Source organism: Cynocephalus volans, chromosome 11 (genome assembly GCF_027409185.1).
Source record: "Cynocephalus volans isolate mCynVol1 chromosome 11, mCynVol1.pri, whole genome shotgun sequence".
NCBI lineage: Eukaryota > Metazoa > Chordata > Mammalia > Dermoptera > Cynocephalidae > Cynocephalus > Cynocephalus volans.
Window position 1 is genome coordinate 121099115 of NC_084470.1, and position 21168 is coordinate 121120282.

The 21168-nt window shown below is 51.9% G+C and overlaps 1 protein-coding gene across 1 annotated transcript in view; it reads left to right on the top strand.

The window, feature by feature from the left end:
• The window catches only part of PLEKHA6 (pleckstrin homology domain containing A6), a 128724-nt gene extending 108869 nt beyond the window's left edge, over positions 1-19855 (top strand). Inside the window, 15 exon segments of the mRNA XM_063115043.1 lie at positions 1630-1698; positions 2949-3029; positions 3322-3471; positions 4325-4420; positions 5963-6074; positions 6696-6835; positions 9214-9343; positions 9541-9647; positions 12438-12611; positions 13573-13740; positions 13819-13952; positions 14407-14552; positions 18897-18956; positions 18959-19019; positions 19695-19855. Coding sequence (XP_062971113.1) covers positions 1630-1698; positions 2949-3029; positions 3322-3471; positions 4325-4420; positions 5963-6074; positions 6696-6835; positions 9214-9343; positions 9541-9647; positions 12438-12611; positions 13573-13740; positions 13819-13952; positions 14407-14552; positions 18897-18956; positions 18959-19011 — 1620 coding nt within the window. The 3' untranslated portion in view covers positions 19012-19019; positions 19695-19855.
• Positions 19856-21168: the final 1313 nt, after the last annotated feature.

Genomic DNA, 21168 nt, shown 5'->3' on the forward strand with positions numbered 1-21168 from the left:
GCTGGTGTCCCTTTAACGTGGCTCGTCCCTTTAACGTGGCTCGCCTCCTTATTTGCTCCCTTGAGTCATCCAAGATCCCCACAGATGCCACCAGCCCAGCTCTGGAAACCGTGTTTAGCAGTCCTTTCTGCACTAGAGCCAAGGGGTGGCAGGGCTCAGAGAGAGGGACCTGTGTCTATTTATTTGTGAAGGCCCATCCAGAGAGCAGGTTCCAGATTTTCTTTTTTACTTGTTTCATGTAGTTAGTTCACATTTGGGGAGATCAGCCTTTCCAACTGCCTGTATGGTCTTTGTCCAAAGTGGTATGAGAAATGAGACCAGGGCGAGGAGATGGTCACCGTGGCCAATGTGGATGAGAGCCGCAGCAGCAGGTGCTCAGGTGCTGCGAGCGAGGGCCTGCGGCCTCCCTGAGCCCTTCTGTGGCCCTTCCTCAATGGCAGCTTCAGTGGCCGGTTCTGAAACAGTTCACAGGGAGTGAGCGATGGGTGAGGCCAAACACAGGGTGCTGGAGGCCCCAGGAGGAGCCGCCCTCCCCTGTTTCCTGGAAAACAAGCACGGGGGTGTGGGGAGATCCCCATCCTTGGGTCCCAGTGTGAGTCGTCCATCCCTTCCTCTGCTGCAGATGAGTGAGAGCGAGACTCTCATCAGTATGGTGAACCGCATGGTGGAAAACTCCTCCCCCAGGGCCCAACTCTTCATGCAAGTAAGACCTCTGCCTGGCAGCATGGACCCTGTCAACGTCATTTCCGCTGCTTGTGCATGGTCCGGTCGCCCCATCTGCGATGAGGCTCACTCCGCCCAACCTGCTCATCCTCCAGGCCTCATCTCCCCTGGAGACAGGCTCAGCCTGATCTTCCTCTCTTAATTCCACTGTGTCACCTCCATTCTTCACCCTCATGGGTAAACACAAGGCCCATCTCCCAAACCATCAAAATAGCCAGCACCAACATCTCATGCCATGCTGGGGATTGCAAATCTGCTTTTTAATGTCCAAGATTTCTGTTTCATATTTGTTGTCTTCTTGACAGACATCACTGGGATTAAGGGCATGAGGGGCATAACATGGAGCCATCCAATGCCAAAGGTGTATAGAATGTGCTGTGGTCACCAGATGTGTCATTAAGGCTAGGTGGCATTTGCTAGACCTGGAGATGTTTCTAAATTCTTGCTGATCCTGGTTTAGGCACAAGGCCTGTGACTGGTGTTCAGTCTACTAGGGTAGTAGTTCTCAAATGTTTCCAACACTCATTGCCACCAGTCTCCTATGTCCTGGCCCTGCAGATAACCGAGGCATTTGCTGACGTTTTCCTGGTTATTGCCAGTAAGCGATGGGGAGCTACATGCCCCTGCAGGCCCACTCTGCCACAGATCCTGGAGCTTAGGGGAGAGGAAATACACAGCCTGAGGGGAGCAAAGTTCTACTCTCCACAGCATCAGCCTAGGACAACTGGGACAGAGTCCCCAGCCAGGGACAGAGAATTAGCTCAGGTCCCTGGAACAGGAGCTACCAGAGGTGATGGATGGACTGTAGTCTCTGGAAGGAACGGAGCAGGCTTGTGACATCAACTTTCCTGCCCCTCACGCCCTCTTCCCACCCCTGCTGCGGTAACCGACCTCATGTTCCTGCAGGTCCCTCCAAGCCCAGAAGTGTTCCGGGACAGCCTCCACACGTACAAGTTAAATGAGCAAGACACAGATGTAAGAGCAGCTCCCCCTGCACCCCTGTCCCCTCCAGCCCCCTCCTGCTGTCCTCATTGTCCTCTCTCCTCTCTGGAGCTCTCTCTCCATCCATCTCTCTCCCCTGGTGGCCCTTCAAACATTTGGTTCCTGTCCTCATCACAAAGATGCCATTTGCCTGCCTCCTCCTCATCCCCCTTCTCTTTTGGGGTTTACGCCTCCTCCCCCTTACCGCGCACGCTGGCTAGGTGTGTTTCTCACTGAGCAATAGCCCGCTCGTCTACAGCGGTGGGATCTGCTTAGAACAGGAGTGCAGATTTTGTTGGGAAATAAACCAGTCAGTCTAGTCTCTGCCAGCACAGCATTAGTTCCTACAGGTAACTAGAAAGAAGAATGTGGCCCTGCCCCTGCCCTCAGGGATCTTCAGGGTAGTGGGAGCTGCCAGGTGGTAATAGGGTGATGACATATGACTCACATACCGAGTGGGACTGAGAATAGGTTCTGTAGAAGTGCAGGGAAGTGAGGCCAGGTGGGCCGGTGGGTCAGGGACAAAACAGGTAGCATGTGAGCTGGGCCTGGAAGGCCCAGAGGCCAAGATATAGCTCAACAGAAAGGAACAAAGAAGGTATGTGGGGATGTTGCGAATGAAGGTGTGTACATGGAAAGCCCAAGTGTTTCCAAAAGAAAAGTTGGGCCTAAACTGCCTCCTCCCCATCACCATGGGCTCTACTCGGGTAGTGGGTCTGCCCAGCAGGCCTGGGAGAGGCTCCATCCAGACAAGGACTAGCCCAGGGTCAGCCATCCTGAGACCTTGGAGGGAGGAGGTGAGAACAGGCTCTCAGGGTGAGAGAAGAGGAAGAGTCCTGTGGGACTGAGGGACCAGTTCACATTGTTCACTGCTTTTTCTAAGACTGCCTGCTCTGACACCCCGCCTGCCCCTGTGGTCCAGCCTAGGTGGTGAGGCCACAGTACCTCCTCAGCTCTTTGTGAATGCAGCCCTCGGGGGATGGGGTGCAGGAACTCAGCACTTGGTTCTCAGCCCTCTCAACATGACCCCTTGCTCAGAGAACAAACACATCTCCCTCCCAAGGTGGAGACCGTCTTCCTGGTCCTGGGAGCCTCCAAGGTCAAGGTGAAGGCCCAGGGTTCCTCAGCAGGAAAAGGAGGCGGTATCCAGAGGCCAGGCCCTGCCAACCCAACTCTCAGGTCCCCATCAAACCATGTCTTTACCCCTTCTTTCTCCCTCCCCCATCTCCTCTCTGGGAACCCAGAAGCTGCTGGGCAAACTGTGTGAGCAGAACAAGGTGGTGAGGGAGCAGGACCGGCTGGTGCAGCAGCTCCGAGCTGAGAAGGTGAGACCCTGGGGGTGGCCTTCAGTTGGGGCAGATGGACTAGGCTGGCTTGGAGTGGATTGTGAGTTGTCATCTCCATCCTGACTAAGCTGAAAAAACTTTGTCCTTCCTTAAACTTCTGTTCTGCCCTTGGTCAGAACTGCTGAAAGTCTCCCAGGGACCTTAGCCAGTGTGAGGACAACCGTTGCTAAACTGTTTGGTTAAACCACTCAGGGCACAGGCCTCTGCTATTAAAAACCCCTAAGAGGAGCTGTCCATGGCTGCTCTCAGCCACTCTCCTGCCTTTGTTCAGGAGAGCCTGGAAAGTGCCTTGATGGGGACCCACCAGGAGCTGGAGATGTTTGGAAGCCAGCCTGCCTACCCAGAGAAGCTGCTGCACAAGAAGGAATCGCTGCAGAACCAGCTCATCAACATCCGGGTGGAGCTGTCGCAGGCGACCACGGTAACCCAGGAAGCGGGGTCTGTGTGCCCATCACCGGGTTAGCACTAGACAGGAGCACCACCACCGCCCAGGCTGTGCTGTCCTAGTCTAGGTTTCCCTCTGAGGGCAAGAGAAGGTGCTTCCGCCTGGGAGAGGCATAGCGAAGACCTTGAAGCTGCCTCGCGTGTAGGCAGCAGGTGTGCCAGGGTGCTTATTCCAGAGTCTCCACTGAGGAAATGAGCTTGTTTCCCACAAACTGTACCTGTACCGGGACTTATCTGCGACATCAGGAAGTAGAGGGTGATTTATTTCCCTGGCTGCTCTAACACCTTGCTGCCCACTCTGTCTTCTGCTTGGAGAAGCAAGGCACCGGCAGAAATGCTGCTGCCCTGGTCATTTCTCAGTGGGCACAAAGCCGATCCTCCCACACTGACTGCTGGGATAATGGCTCTCAGAAGCAGCAGCAAAAGCCCCAGGAAAATGTGGCCCCAAAAGAAGGATGGTCCCCAAGCTCCAGAAGCCAAACATCCTCCTTCGAGCTCTTTTCTCTTTGCCCTCCACATTTTATCCCCCTATCTGGGGAGAACAGGGTGGTATGAGAGTGATATTGTCCTGTTCCAGCCTGCCCACGTACCTGTAGAGGGTCCGTTTTCTCTTTATATCAGTTTGCAGTGCGATGGGCTGTTGCGCCTCTTGTAAGGCCAGTGTTTGGCTGTCATCAGAATGACTCAGCCTTGTGCCCCTCTCCTGTCCCTCTGTGCCCTCCTGCCCAGACCTCCAGACCTCAGGTACTCTGGCTCTAGGCCTTGTTGCAGGATAAGGAGGAATGCTTTGGCGATGGCAGCTTTCTCAGTAAACCCCTGTCCCTTCGCAGGCCCTGACGAATAGCACTATGGAGTATGAGAACCTCGAGTCTGAGGTCTCTGCCCTGCACGATGACCTCTGGGAGCAGCTCAATTTGGACATCCAGGTGAAGACGGGCCCCTGAGCAGGGAGTTTGGAATGTGCTCTGTGCCTTCCCTTGTGCTTTTGGGCAGAAGAGACAAAGTGACTTCTTTTCTTGCTTTAGCGTCCTCAGAGATTTCAGTCCAGGAATTGGTCCTGAGACAAAAGCAAAGGTTCAGACCACTTAGAACCTGATTTTCACAATGAAGATAATGTGGAATTCTTCTTTCATTTTGTCAACTCACAGGGGAAGGAGTTATAGCTGAGGCATGGGAGACTTAGGTTATACATAAAGTGTTTTATGACTGAAAGGATGTAAAAAACAGACAAGTAAGTATAAATATCTCATGACGTCAGAAGAGTAGGCAGCACAGGAGCAATCTATACAGGAATTTTTAGGTAAGAAAGAGGCTTTCCTTTCTGGGATGGGTCGATGTCTGCTTAGAGGACGGACATAGCAGTCTCGGGGGGTTTTGTTCTTTTCTTTGCTGTCTTTTCTCCACCCAGGCCCTGCCTCCTCTCTGGTTTTTGCAAGCCCTGTCTCTCTGATGCACTTAACACCCTGGTTTCCCCCATTTTCTTCCTGTTGCCCTCCTGGTAACAAAACTCACCACCCCTACCTTGCAGCTGGTTAGGGTGAAGTGAAAACCTTCCTGGTCCCGAGGACCCAAATCCCGCCACATCTCAAGGTCGAGCCTCACTATAAACACAAATGTTTTAGGAAGTAGGACAGGGTCATGCTCAACAGCACCCGCTTTTGAGTTAGATAGACCCATGTTCAGATGGCAGTCACGCTGCTTGCTGGACAGCTGGTCTTGGGCGTGAGTCACGACAGCTGCTGCCCTTCCCTCTCAGAGTCGCTGTCAGTTGAGATGAGGAAGTACAGGCAAAGTGCTTAGCCCAGTGCCGGGGACTGAGGGATGCCAAATGAACGGTGGTTATTATCTTTCGAAGAGCGTAAACTGTAATTGAATATAATTTATGACTAGGTATATGTTAGGTGTGAGTATTCTAAAAAGGCTGTTTGGATGTGAAGAAAAACCAGAAACTGGAAGCTCTCAGGAGGCCCATGGGAAGAAAACAGGCGACCGTAAAGTGTCCGCTTAGGGCATTTGCTCTAACACCCCCTGATCTGCCTGGAGGATCTCAGAGGGGGGTTGTCACTCAGGTCCTGAGGCTCTGGCAATTCCGGGATGTGTTTTATAGAAGCCGAGGAGGCAGAGGCTGCCATGAGAAAGATGACCTTGCTGGGGAGGGGTGTGTGTGTGTGTGTGTGTGTGTTTTTGTGTGTGTGTGTGTGTGTGTGTGTGTGTGTTCGTTCACGCACATGCACGTGCACGTGGTTCCTCCTGCTGGTCCATGAGAAAGATGACCTTGCTGGAGAGGGGCGTGTGTGTGCATGTGCGTGTGTGTGTGCGTGTGCGTGTGTCTGTGTGTGTGTACACGCACATGCACGCGGCTCCTGCCTCCTGCTGGTCCAAAGGGATCAGAGCATATGGGCTGGGGGTAGGCTGGGATTTTCCTTGCTCGTAGCTGTTTCCTCTGACTGGTTCTGTGGCTGTTTCAGAATGAGGTGCTCAACCGGCAAATCCAAAAGGAGATCTGGAGGATCCAGGACGTGATGGAGGGGCTGAGGAAGAACAACCCCTCCCGGGGCACGGACACCGCCAAGCACAGAGGTGGCCGCCTCCTCCACCAGCCTCCTGGGCTTCTTGCCTCACCAGAAACACTCTAGTGTTTCTGGCCTCCATCCCATGCCTGCCCACTCACACTGTGCCCAGAGCCAGTCAGGGCCTTCTCAGGGCTCCAGAAGCTTCCCCTAGGCCCTGGGTTGGGAGGCAGACCTCCCTTATCCCCCACAGAATAGACCAGGTAGACCACTCAGAGCCACTGTTGACCCTGATACTCTAGATTCCTCCCCAGCCCCCAAGCATGTGGGCGCACTGGTGATCTGTGACCCCTCCCTTAGTGTCTTCCTTGAGCCCTGGGACCTCAGGCTGGCTTTTTTTGACTCAGAAAAGAAGCAACAGTGTTGCTCAAAGGCACCAGTGTCATTTCCATCTACCATCTTCGCTGCCCAGCACCCCTCTCAACAGCTAGCCTGTGACCCCAGCACCTGTAATGCGTCCCTTCGGCAGGCCCAGGTGCCCTGAGACATCCACACCTCTGGGTCTGGCTCCTCCCCAGTGGGTCTGGCTCCTCCCCGGTGGGTCTGGCTCCTTTACCCTCAGTGCCTGTCTCCACACCAGGCCATTCCCCTCCTCCAGCCCTCATCTCTCTCCCCTTCTATTTCCCCCAAGGAGGACTTGGCCCCTCCACCACCTATAGCTCCAACAGCCCAGCCAGCCCTCTCAGCTCCGCCAGCCTCACCAGCCCCCTGAGCCCCTTTTCGCTGGTGTCGGGCTCTCAGGGGTCCCCCACCAAGCCTGGGTCCAATGAGGTAAGTGGAGAAATGGAGCAGAAGGTAGGTGGGGAGGGAGGGCCAGATCCTCGTTTGCCTGAGCCACACAAGTTCTGTGCCCATCTCCTCCCGAGAGGCCTCTGGTCCTGGTGCTTTGGCTGTTTGTCTAAGGGAGTCATTGTCACACCCAGTCTTGTGACCTTCCCTCCAGATTTCCCCTCTACCTGTTCTCATTTCCATCTGTCATCTTTAACTCCCTTTCAGGGAGGTCTCTTCCTGAGCATCAGGACGGTTAGCAAAGATACCATATCCTTAACAGGAATTTAAATCCAGGGTTATTCCAGAGGGTGAGAAGGTTGAGTGTCAGTGTGGGGAGCAGTTTCCTAGTCAGCCCATCACAGGTGTTTATCGGGGCTCGACTGTGGGCAAGGGGTCATGCAAGGCACTCTGGGAAAGATTCTCTGCATGCCCCATGGTCTTTCGCTCGGGGAGCCCAGCACCCAGTGGAGACCAAGACCAAGTCATAGTACACCACCGGCCTAGGGCACACAACAGTGTGTGTGTCCGTATTGAGCCACGCGATTCAGGCAGTAAATGCTCTGATGTTCCAAAGGCACGTGGAGCTCAGACTGGGCCATTGAGCATTTGGGTGGGTAGAAGGATGAGGGGGAGGCATTCTGGAGAGATGGTGGCAGCAAAGGTACGAGGTGGAAATGCACCTGGCATGATGCTGAGGCAAGGAGAGAACTGCAGAGAAAACCTGGGGAGCAGAAGGGGGGTGGTAGACAGTGGGGGTTCATTTGAGGAGGGCCTTGAAGGCCAGGCAGGGAGATAGCTGTGGAGTTGGACAGGGTGGGCGTCTAGGGTTCCCAGGGCCCACCCTGGTTTCCAGCACTGTTGTTGTCTGCCTCCTGCTAACGCTCTTTTCTCCCCCTCTCACAGTGCCTGCTCTTGTTCCTCCTAATGCTCTGGCTTCTCTCTGTCTCAGGAGTCTGGCCCGCCTCGGCCTCCCCTCCCCAAAGCCTACGTCCCCCTGGAGTCTCCTCCAACTGTCCCTCCACTCCCTAGCGAGAGCCGCTTCTGGCCATACCCCAACTCCCCTTCCTGGCACCGCAGTGGCGAGACAGCCAGGGGTCAGGTACCCAGCACCCTTGGGTCCTGGAGGGTGGGGGCGGGGGAGAATGGGCAAAGGGCCAGATGGGGGGCAAGGTCGTTTTTCCCATCAATTCTCCCTAAGCTCAGTTTCCACCTGTCCCTGCCCCGTTGGACCCTGGGATATGGAAAGGGGTGGTTGAGACAGTACACAGGCCAGCTGTCCCCTCTATGCTTTCTGTGGACAATGGGGAAATGAGTAGCTGCCCTACCCCACCGCCACACTCATGGGCAGCAGTCGTGTGGGTGCTGATGTCATGCCGCACTCCCTACCAACAGCACCGGCCCATGGAAATTGAGTCACACCCCTTCTCCCAGTGCCATTCCTGTCCCTTCCTGTCTCTTGCCCGCCTCAGGCCCCAGTCCTCCCATGCTCTCTGCCTCTGCTTTGTCTTGTGTCCTCTGGGTCTCATGAGCCCCTGGAGTGTAAGGATATAGGCCCTTTTCTCCTCTGTTCTGGCTCCTTCTCTTACCTGGATCCCTAGCCAAGATCCAGGAGATGGGCAGTTAGGCTTGGAAGAAGGTGTGTTGTGGGTAGAAAGGGCCTAAAATTGGAAAACCCATATACTTACCAGCTCAGCTATGCGCAATTTGCAAAACCCTTGAGGGTTCGCCCAGTGAGGTGGGTAGAGAAGATAACATTACCTGTGTTTGACAGGTGGAGAAAGGGGATAGGACTGGCTCTCTAGCTGGGCTAGAGCCAAAGTTTCTGGCCTCTAGCCTGGTCTTCTGTTTGTGTTCTCCTCACTGAGACTTAGATTCTTCAACTATACAATAGATGGAGGTGGCTTAGATGACGTCTGAGGTCCCTTCTGACTCATGATTCTGTGACCCCACATTAAGTGCCCTTTTCTTTCCCCCAGAATCCTGTTACCAAGGCCCACGTGGTTCTGTTTGCACAGGCCTTGGGTGGGATCCTGACAGAATCCTCAGATACCCTTGGCCTTTAATCCCCTCCCCCTGCCATTCCTTGACTCTGGCTCACAGCAAGTCTGTGCTTCTTAGTGCTTGCTGAGACAACCGGTCGGGTGGAGGGGCCTCTCGCATTCCCCAGGGTGACCCAGCATTGACTAGCCTTAAGTGTATGGGTGGGGGGCTCCATTGCATCCCTGCCCACTGCCCAGCTGGCACACAGAGAATTTCCCTGTTCCCTGTGTGTCTTTAAAGGTTTGGGCTTCAACCATTGCAAAACAAAAAATGTCACTGGGGACCAAATCCCCAGCAGCCACTCCAGCATCAACCGTATTCTCATCCTTTCTCCCCAGCCCAAGGCAAGCTATGAGCAAAGCAAGAAAGACCCCCACCAGACTTCACCCCCGGACACCCCCAGAGACATCAGCCTTGTGCCCACCAGGCAGGAGGTGGAGGCAGAGAAGCAGGCAGCTCTCAACAAAGGTACTGCCTGTTGCATCCTCCCCTGTAGGAAAGGTGGAGGTCAGAGAGGAGCCCTGCACGCTCATTCATACCCAGAGAGAGTGCTCATTCACGCAGGGCCTTTCATCTCAGTGGTGAGTGGGACCGAGCCTCTGAGAAGCTGGCTCCCTGCCTTCCTGCTCTCCATGAGGCCCACTGGCTTCCCTGTCTCCCTGCAGTTGGCATTGTGCCCCCTCGGACAAAGTCGCCCACTGATGAAGAGGTGGCCCCGTCAGCGGTGGTGAGGAGGAGTGCCAGCGGGCTCACCAATGGACTCTCCTCCCGCGTGAGTACCTACCCACAGGCTCCGAGAGCTCCTGCAGGCCTGAGATGGGCCGCGAGCCCAGGGCCCGTGTGTGTGTACCCACCTGTCACTACTGTTCAGGCAGCTCAGGGCTGGGGTGGAAGGAAGAACAGGGAGGAGGAGGGGCAGCAGCCCCACTGGAGGAGGAGCTCTCCTTCAGGGAGACACGTCAAGGGACAAGGAAGAAAGGAACATTTAACAAAATTACTATAACATGCCGTGGATGACATACAAAGGAAGGAAAGCAGCAAAAATCAGTGGTCAGTGTCACACGTGCTGACCGAAGGCAGTGTATTAGTTTTTTAGGGTTGCTAGGAGTTAAAAAAAAAAAAAAGCAAAAAATCACAAACTGGAGGCTTAAAAGAACAAATTTTTTTTTTTTTTCCTATTTATGGAGGCCAGAAGTCCAAAATCAAGGTGTCAGCAGGGTTGATTCCTTGAGAAACGCTGAGGGAGAATTCATTCCATGCCCTTCTCCTAGTTTATAGTGGTTCCTGGTAATTCCTTGCATTCCTTGGCTTGTAGATGCCTCAGTCCAATCTCTGCCTCCACCTTCACGTCATCTTCTTTGTGGGTCTTCTCCTATCTCTTATAAGGACACCCATCATTGGATTGAGGGCCTGCCCTAATCCAAAATAATCTCATCTTGAGATTCTTAATTACATCTGCAGAGACCTATTTCCAAGTAAGGTTATAGTCACAGGTATCAGGGATTACGACTTGGACATATCTTTTAGAGACTACTAATCAACAACTGCAGTCCATCCTCTGGCCCCCAAATTTCATGCCCATTCCACTTGGAAAATACGTTCACCCCATCCCAACATCCCCAGAAGTCTCAACCCATGACAGCATCAATTCTAAGTCTAAAATCTCATCTAAATATCATCAGCTCAGAAGTCCCAAATCTCATCTAAATCATCTCCATCAGGTATGTGTGAGACCCTAGGTAGGATCTGTCCTGGGACAAAATTCCTCTCCACCTGTAAAACTAGAAAATAATCTGCTTTCAAAATACAATGGTAGAACAGGCGTAATATAATCATTGCTGTCCAAAAAAGAGAAATTGAAGGAATAAAGGGTCACACCAGTCCCAAGCAAGTTTGGAATCCAGCAGGGCAAATTCCATTAGGTTTCAAGGCCTAAGAATAATCCTCTGTGGCTGACTCCCCTGCTCTTTGGGTCTGCAGAGTCTCCATCCGCCCCTGCCTCGGCATTCATGGTTTTGCTCTCAGAATCACTCTTCTTTTTTCTTGAAGGGTAACCCAATTTGCAGCCAAGTAGCTCTATTATCCTATTTGCTGCCTGTAGAATCCCAGAAGTCTGACAGGTTTTTTTTTTCTTCCCCCATTTCATTTCCCTACTCTGTCTTTTTTGGTACGAGATGGAAATGTTTTGGCTGATATAACATTCTCAAAAACCTGTTGGTGTCCTGTGTATCCCAAGAGGATCTATGCTACTAGAGGATTCTCTGCAGATTTTTCCTGGATAGCCCCATCTCTGTTTCTGGCTTCTTTCAAGATGGTTGATTGGATCCATGAGACACAAACCTAATCTCTTTAACAAAATGTTGTCCAGCCACATCCTTGACCCTCTCTCCAGGACACACTTTTCCAATAGTGAATTTCCTAATTTAAGCATTCTTTGTGGACTGGGTAGGCTGAGAGTCCCCCAAATAATAAAATGCTGGTTTCTTTTGGCTTAACAGTTCCTTCCTCAATTTATCTCTTTCCTCTCTCATTTTACTATAAGTGCAAGAAGAAACCAGGCCCCACCTTCAGCACTGCTCGGAAATCTCCTCAGCCGAATATTCAAGTTTATAAATTACAAGTTCTGCCTTTCACTCAACAATAAAACACAATTCAGCCAAATTTCTCCCACTTTATAACAAAGATGGTCTTTCCTCCACTTTTCAGTAACATGTTCCTCATCTCCTTCTGAGACCTCACCAGAAATATCTGTAACATTTATATTTCTACCAACATTCTGTTTGTAATAATACATAGATCTCTAAGACAATAGAAACATTTTCTTCTATGCTCTTCACTTCCTCTGTGCTATTACTAGAATAATCCTTAAAGTCCATATTTCTATCATTCATCTCATCAAAGAAATCTAGGCTTTTTCTATCATGTACCTCAAAATTCTTCCAGCCTCTACCCCTTGCCCAATTCCAAATTCTCCACCACATTTGTAGGTATTTGTTATAATAACACCCACTTCCTGGTAATAAAATCTGTATTAGTTTGCTGTGACTGCTGTAACAAATTACCACCTCCTGGGTGGCTTAAAAGAACAGAAATTTATTATCTCATAGATGTGGAGGCCAGAAGTCCAAAATAAAGTGTTGGCACGGTCAGTTTCTCCTGGAGGTTCTGGGGGAGAATCTGTTCCCTACCTCTCTCCTGGCTTTTGGTTATTGTTGGCAATACTTGGCATTCTTTTCTGTGTAGACGAATCACTGCAATCTCTGCCTCCATCTTTACTTTACTTTCTGTTCTGTGTGTCATCTTTTCTGTCTCTTACAAGGGCACCCATTATTAGATTCAGGGCCCACTCTAATCGAGGATGATCTCGTATTTTCAAAAAAGGTTACGTTCACAGGCACCAGGGTTTAAGACTTGGACATATGTTTTGGGGTCCTATTCAACCCACTATTCAACCAGTAGTCAACCCACTACAGGAAGGCTTCCCATAGAAGGGAACTCTTCAAGGCATAGGATGGATGAAAAAGCTGGGCAGGAGATAAGCCCTGTTTTCCCACTGCAGCAGGAACGCCCCAAGAGTGCCGTGTTCCCTGGTGAGGGGAAGGTCAAGATGAGCGTGGAGGAACAGATTGACCGCATGCGGCGCCACCAGAGTGGCTCCATGAAAGAGAAGCGGAGGAGCCTGCAGCTCCCAGCCAGCCCGGCCCCCGATGCCAGCACCCGGCCTGCGTACAAAGTGGTAAGGTCTTTCCAGCCACCCATAGGCATGCACCTGGCATCTCCCAACACTGACCACTCCCAGGACATGGCCAGCCTGGGCCAGGCAGGTTTGAGAGGGAGGAGACTAGAAAGAACCCAAGCTGGGCACCTGGGAGGACGGGGGGAGGCTTTTCCTCACCAGGCAGGAGAGTTACTTCAATAAGTGTTTCTTGTTTCACATTTAAAGAAAAACATCTCAGAAAAAGGAATGACTTGATTACTTTTGTTGAAGTGAACGGTACAAAATACAGCGAATAGAGAATAGTACAACATCCACCCCACAGAAATAGCCATCACTACATGTGTTTCTGGAGCGTCTTCCATGTGCTTAGCACTGGGCTGACTATTATGAAGATGATCATAATAGCTCACCATTGCATGGCACAATATAATTCACAAATCCCTTTCTGTTATTTCATTTAATCCTTCAACAATGCTGGGCTAGGAATTACGTGTGTTATCTCTATTTTAAAGATAGGAAAGCCAAGTCAAGAGAAATGAAGGGATTCCTGGGCCATACAGCTATTATTTGCAGAGCTGGGAGTAGCCCAAGGCATCTGCTTAATTTTCTTTCCATTGCATTTAAGAAACAGATAAATTTTGATTCATAAATCCTACCCTCACACAATTTACATTCTAGTTTATGGACTGGAACTTTTATAATATGAAACAATTAGAAATCAACACCAGGCATCCTGATTACACCTCCCACAATATATGGCCTAGAATGTGAACGCAGGGTGCATCAGGATGAGGGAACAAGTATTAACAAGAGATATTGATGAGATTTTATCTCTGGGCCCTTACAGGTGGGTGGGCTCTGGGTAAACAGAATGGAATGAAGATAGCTCTGTAGTAGGGGGTAGTGGGAGCAGTGGAGTCGTGGCCTGATCAGACACGCTAGGGCACAGTGGTGTGGTCATGACGTTGCTGTCTCCCAGGTGCGTCGCCACCGCAGTATCCATGAGGTAGACATCTCCAACCTGGAGGCAGCCCTGCGGGCAGAGGAGCCTGGTGGGCAGGCCTATGAGACACCACGGGAGGAAATTGCCCGGCTTCGCAAAATGGAGCTGGAGCCGCAGCACTATGATGTGGACATCAATAAAGAGGTGAGCAGAGCCCAGGACAGGCTGTTGGGGGAGAAGCCCTGGGAGGGGATGTGGGCGATGACCTCAGTCTCTCCACAGCTGTCCACCCCAGACAAAGTTCTCATCCCCGAGCGGTACATTGACCTGGAACCCGACACTCCCCTGAGCCCTGAGGAGTTAAAGGAAAAGCAGAAGAAGGTAGAGAGGATCAAGACACTCATTGCCAAATCCAGGTAACAGGTCTGGCTGTGCCTCCACTTCATCAGCGCACCCTGGCCCTGGGGCACCTGGGTCACTAGATGTTGTCAGGGGCTCTGAGCCTCCCAGGAAAGAGCACATTGAGGCAGAGGCTCAAGGCATCCGACGGGGCACTAAAAAGACCGGTGGCCTTGTGCACATCATATCATCAAGACAAAACTAAAGGGCTGCCGTCTGGTGACTTCCTTTGCCCTTCAAGGCTGCCCTAATGTTCACGTGAACCTTTTAATTCATTTGAAAACATTGAGGTAGGGGTCCCGACCTGTGTTTTGCAGGGTCCCACTCACTGCTAGGGACAGCCTTGCTGGGAGCCAAAGACTCCACCTTTGCAGGGCCTTGGCCCCCCCGCCAACCTCAGTCTGCAGCAACCCCTAGCCAATTGGACCATCCTGTCCCTCCCTCCATGTCTGTGTGTCTGTGCCTCTTCAGTATGCAGAACGTGGTGCCCATCGGCGAGGGGGACTCTGTGGACGTGCCCCAGGACTCAGAGAGCCAGCTGCAGGAGCAGGAGAAGCGGATTGAAATCTCCTGCGCCCTGGCGACCGAGGCCTCCCGCAGGGGCCGCATGCTGTCTGGTGAGAGGGGCTGGGCCTCGCTCTGCCAGGGACACCAGCTGACCAGGTGTAGGGGAGGAAGTACAGTGCTGCGAGGGGGTCAGGGACAGGGAGCTACAAGGCCAAGGATATGTTCCTCATGATCAGGGTGAGCATTTATTGAGCACCAGGTACTGTGCTAGGCTCAGGGGGTACAGAGGGGCCAGAGTTGCTGTCATCCAGGAGCTCAGAGCCATGATGATTTTTATCACAGCTTCACAGAGCAACGGCCAGAGGCCGTGCAGGCAGCACAGGGAACCATTCTGCCTGGGCAGGTCAGGGAAAGGCACAGAGAAAAGGAGGTAGCTGAGCTTGATTGGGAGAGAGAAAAGTATTTCCCAGGTGTAGAGAGAGGGCCAGGTATTCCCATTCCTGGTGCGTGCAAATAGGAAGAATAAAAGGAAAAGATGGTGCAGGCAGCCAAGGAGTTGAGAGTGATACGATCACCACCTTGGCTGCTGACCCAAACCCACTTTTCTGCTGAGAAAACATGGGTATGAGGAGCTAACTTCATGTGGGCACAAAGGCTGGTTAGCAGGCAGACGAGGAGACGCTGACGGGGCTAAAGTCAACAGGACTAACTTCTGCTCGGCCTGAGATATCATCCCCGAAGACATGAGAATATAAGTGAGTTTTGAAGAATGCAAGAGACTGTGTATGAACGGGAGGGCTAAAGGGAGAGGAGAGACCGTGGGTAAATCATGGAGCAGGGGGACTGTCCTCCTCATGATGACAAAGGAGGTTAGGATGGAGAGGTGGAGTGACGGTGAGGGCTTTGAATGCCCCGGAAGGGAGAGACAGGTGTGCAGGCCACAGGTACGGCAGCCCAGGCATGAGTCAGGAAACCAGCAAATAAGAATCGCGGCTGGGAACGTGGTGGAAGGTGGCAGCTCACGTTGGTGATTAAGGGGGTGGTCAGATTATGGCGCTCTGAGGCTCCACTCTCTCTGCAAAGTGCACATCAAAATACCTGCCTCCGGTCCTGAGGGTGTGAGGATCAGAAATAACCTATGCCTAGCACCTAGCACGGTACCTGGCATTTAGCGAGTGCTCAATAAATGCTGGCCTGCCGTAGCAGTAGTGACAGTAGCGGTAGCGTTGGTGATGCTGCTAGTAGTAGCTGTAGTAGTAATAGGTAGAGTAGAAATAGGAACCATTTGTCATTTTTCTAACTGTTTTAAATATGGATATTTCCAGAAACCAGAGGGTTTTAAACTACAACAAAGGGGATTTAAGTGAGCCTTAAGGAAGAACCTACTGAAGGGTGGCCTAGAATGGGTGGCCAGGGAAGGCCCCTGGAGGTATTTCAGAGAGAGATGTCAGTTGGGCTGCAGTTGAGGGGGGAAGACAAGGGATGGCTTCAGAGAGCCCCATCCTACAGCCAAAAGGCAGCAGAACCAGTTTGCTGCAAGGAGGGAGGCCTCTATTGAACCTCCCTGTAGTTTAGCTGCAAAATGAACTTGAACTTTCCAAAGATCAGATTCCAAAAGCTCTGGGCAAAAGTCAACTTCCTGTTTCAAGGGGGTAGAGCATACAACACTGTTTTAGAAACTTCGCTCTGCCCCTGCCCTAGCCCCTGGCTCTCTCTAGTACTGTTCCTCAGCCAAAGGTTCCATGAAAACAAAACCCACCCAGCCTATCAGATTTCCCTCTCTATACACATGGGCTTACATTTCAGGGTCTGTGTGCTGAAGGCAAATAGTCACCTTGCTTTTGCCAAAACCCCAACTATTTAAAGAATGGCTGTGGCAGGGCCGGACCTCAGACTCAACCCACTGTCCACACTGCCCCTGGCCTGTGGCCCAGATACCCAGAGCTGCAGCTCTGCCAGACACAGCAAGGGCTATTCCTGGGTACATGCAGTGTGGGCATAGGACATGCTGTGTGTATGGGAGTGCTGGGCACAGGTCATGAGGACTGTGTGCAGGCACAGGATGTAAAGTTAAGTGCCTGCGTGTGTGGGTGTGGCATGGGTGGTGTAATCGATAATGAATGTTGTAATGATTGCATATCCACCCACAACGTGCAGGCTCAAGTGTTAGAATGCTGAAAAATGTGGCATTTTGAGTTTTTAGGTGTGGAGCGAATGTCACGTGCAGTGTCCAGATCTGGTAATGTTTGTAGATACACATGCATTTATTTGTGTGTATTCAAGTGTGCAGTCTGAGGGGGAAGGGAATGTTTGAATGCAAACATAGGAATATGTATATGTGCATGTATATATGTACAAAATATTTGTGGGTGTTGTGTGGAGACCTATTATTATGAGTCCAGGTGGTATTTAATAGACTGGCGCATAGATGTACCTGGATGTGAGTGTACAATATATGGGTGGAGGTCTGGTTTATGAATGTTCATATTTACGTGCTTTTTTTGCAGTATGGACAATGATAAAGCATATCTGTGTACATGTTGTGTGCCGTGTATATATTGCAATATTTGTGAACATATGTCTGTGTGTGCAGGATGGGAGAGTGCACAGTCTCATGAATGTGTGAGTGATTGATTATTTCTGCGTGCAGATGTGGCAGTACTTGTGGCTGTACACACTGTCATATCACATCTGTCCGATATGCATCTGTTGCATATGTGAATTTTAACTATTAGTATTTTTCTCCCTTCTTAAAGAGGTTATATTTGCATAACTAACTTTTCTTGGTCATTTAGTACCATTATTAATATCCTTATTTTGCTGACACCTGTTAAAGGGATGGATGCCCTTAGGGGCTACAATTGATGTACATCTCTTCTTAGCTGTACTAAATGTTCCCAAACTGTTACACTTTTAAAGTTATTATATATGTCTACTTTTTACGAATGGTTTTCTCTCTTCAGTTGTGTCTTCTTATAGATGTCACTGGGCCTCTCAATTCCTCTCTTTCTTCTCATTTCCCTGTTTCTAATCTCCTATGGACTAGAAACCCAGCAAATCCACACCTATTAGAATTATTTATAAATAAGAGGAAATGGACCCCCACGGGCTCTCCTATGAGTAAATTATAAAAGCCTCACTGCATGTATGTTGTAACATCTATTTTGCCTTCCTTGAGATATTCCTTGTTTAGATTTTTGTTTTCTCAACTGTTTTAGAAGTGGAGGTTACCAAATAACTAACCATTGGGTCAGTGATGTGGATATGCACACGAATGCGCGTTTGAAAGCGTCTGTGAGTGGATTTGTACAGGAAGTTACAAGTGTGTCGGGTCATGTGGAAGGGCACAAACACACACATATCTGAGTTGTGTACAGTGAGTGTAACGATATAGTGTTTCTGAGTCCCGTGCACAAAGTACGAGTTGTGTATAGTCAGACACAACTGCACATGCATGTGAGAGCTACGTGTATTATGATCTTATGTGGGTGTATGTAGCTATGTGATGGCAAAAGCCGTGTTGGCCCTTTGTCTTGCACAGAGGGCAGAGAAGATGATGCGGTCCAGGGTTGGGTGGGAAGTTCACTGTCTCTTGATGGACATGCAGCGTGACTCTGGCTGGGGTCTGGTTCTTCTCTGACCCCGGTGAGGACGTCTCTGCCACCCTCCTGCCTCACGGCTACACTGGGCATGCACGACGATCTGGAGATGGTGTAGAAGCTTGTTCCCAATATTATGTCACCCCTTCTCGTTGTCTTTCCACTTCGCTATTCTCAACATGCAATAATAATGATAATAGAGTAAAATCTCATTAATTCAAATGTCACCACTTCAAGGCTTGGAATGATTTGCTCGGGTGGATTGAAGTTTGCCTTTACTGGGTTAGAAAAGGGGGTCTCAAGTGATGGGGAATGTGTTTCTGAGCCTTCATTCTTGTCTAAGTTAACAGAGCTCATTTTAAGCCTATCAGAAGCCTCCCTTTTCGTGGAATTGATTAACCCGGTGGTCACTTCACTTCTGTTTATTAAAGGGGTGGGGGGTGATGATTTGGATTAGTGTGGTTTTACTGCACTATTAATCATTACCATTAGCAATATCACCACATATAAAGTGCCACTCCCTCATTCTATCCGCACAATGGAGGAAAGGTGTGTAAATCTCCCCATTGCGTGGATGGGAGGGCAGACTTTGCCCAGAGAGGGCCCGGCCTCCCCCACAGTCACACTGGTCCTTAGCGGAGCCTAGATTGGACCAGGTCTCCTCTGGGGCCTCACGCTCTCCTCCCTGGCACCTGGAACAAGGACAGCTTGGGCTCGGCTTCCTCTCTCTGCTTGCTGCCTGCACCGCTGCCCGCCTGCCTGCCCACCCGAGGAGGGGCCCGCTTGCTCTGGGTGCCCCACCTCGTCCCTCCTCCCACTCCTCCCATTCACTCCCCTGTTCATTTCTGTTTCCAGTGCAATGTGCCACCCCAAGCCCTCCCACCTCCCCTGCCTCCCCGACTCCACCAGCCAACCCCTCTCGTCTGAATGCCCACGGGGCGCCGACAGCAGCCATACCATGCGGGTCTGAGCTCTGACGTAAGCACTTTTCTACTGTATTTCATCCACTCCAGGGAGCGGGTCCCCTGTCTCCCGCCGCCCACCGAGCCATCTGCATCCTCTCATCCCAGCATTGCTCCCCCACCCCGGTGCCCCCGTGCCACGCGCTCCCCTCCATCCATCCGCTTGAGCCCACGCGCATCCCCTGCAGTGCGGGGCTATAGCCGGCTGGCAGGGCTGCTTCTTGGATGTTGTGATGCCAATGGGCTTTGCTTCTCCAGAAGCAGACAGGAACAGAGCTGGGAGCTCACCTGTCCACTGTCAGGGAAGTGCCTTCCCTGACACCCCACCCTCATGCCTCCTGTCAGCCAGCAAGCCTTCCATTTGTTGAGATACACAGCAGTCCCACCACGGAACCCTCAGAAGCCCCCAGAAGCTGTTTCTCTGCTCCCAGATCTTCCTGTAAATTAAAATAACATTGGGCAACTAGAGCCCCGGGCTGTGTCCTTTCCCGTACCCTAGCCCACAGTCGCTCACTAGCAGGCAAGTAGGGAAGAATGCAGACCTCTATTCTTTTGTTCCGCTCTCAGGGTAAGGGAGTGAGGGGGTTTCCTCCAGGTTTTTATGAGATGAGGCTTCTCTCTCCCGGGGAAGACTGGCTGGTGTCATGGCTCCTCTGTGCAGACTCTTCTCACCCCACTCTCTTTTCTCTAGTGCAAGCCCTGGCTGAGGCCAATGCTGTGAAGCTCCACAGAGCCACATTCTGAAGCTGTCCTCTGCCCACCTGAGGTCCTGGCTCCCCGTCCTGGCCCCCTGCCCCCATGCTCCCATGGGAATGCCGCAGGGAGCCAGGCTGGGGCCAGGGCTGCTGCTGAAAGGAGTGTGGACATCTCCGTGTCCACATACCCACCACGCCTGGTCCTGGAGTCCTCCTCACTACTCGTGCCATGGTCCTAGGCAAGGGCCTGAGATGGCAGGGTGGGGAGCACCATCCTCTCTGATACCCAAGTTGCAGGAGCCTCAGCCATGCTCTGGTTGGGTTGCGATGGCCTTTCTGGAACATTCCTGATGGAGAACATATCCTGGTGGGGAACATACCCTCAGCTATCTTAGGTCAGGGCTAGAGGTGAAGAGGAGATGGACCCTGCCTCCTCGAGCCCTGCTTGACAGCGACAGCACCTGCCGTCACCCCTTCCCCATCAGCCCCACCCTGCTACCCTGCTGTACCCAGGGCTTTGACACATCTCTGCTTGTGGGTGTGCCTCTGGGGTACAGTGGAGACTGACCACCCTGCTTGAGCCAAAGACAAGATGATGAGAGATAGGAGAAAGTCCTTGGCTCCCAGAGGGGACAGTGCTGGCTGTGGGGAGAGAACAGCAGGTCTGTGCAGTGTCTGAGGGCAGGTTGGGGAGGGGTTGCAGAGAGAGAGGGAGAGATCCTTGGAGAGCGGAGAGTGGGAGGAAAAGAGAAGCAGCAGGACACATTCATGAGTAAGTCAGGAAAGGGGGAAATAGAAAGGGGAAGTAGGATAGTTTGCCCCAGGAGGAGCCTGAGGTTAGTGCCCAGTGCGGTGCCAGACTGTCACCTCCCTCCTCCCGTCTCATCCTTTGGTGGAGCCGCTGGGTGTGGTTTTCGAGGTGTGGGGTGGAGGGGAGTTGGGTAGTGACAGCCTGGGAGATGGTTCTTTCTACATCGGGACATGGCGTCTGTGTCGCCTCCTGGGGTCAGGGACAGAGAGAAGGACTTGTCTCACGTAGGGCGTGGTCAGCGTTGGGGCCTTACCTAACCAGCTTCTTGCCCCATTTCCCCTGGAATGTGCTGTGGGCCAGCTGAGAGTGCCCCGGGGGAGACGGGGAGAGGCAAAGAAGCCTTCATCTGCGAGGTGGGATTCCAGGACACCGCACCTCATCACGGCCATCCCAGATGCGGACAAGTTGAAGCTTGGCCTTCTCACCGTGGACCTCCCAGGGAGGCTGGCTGGGGAGAGACAGAAGCCAGTGCGTCCTTCCTCTGCTCCACCCTTGAGAGGAACGCAGCCAGAGGAGGGAGGCGAGAAGCTGAAGACGCCTTGGCCCCTCGGCCTCCTCTTTGCCAGAGCTGCTGCCCGGAGACTCCAGCCTGATCTCCAGAAGCCCCGAGAATAACAAATTCATCTTCCACCAATTCTCTGCACTCCTTCATGGCTGGG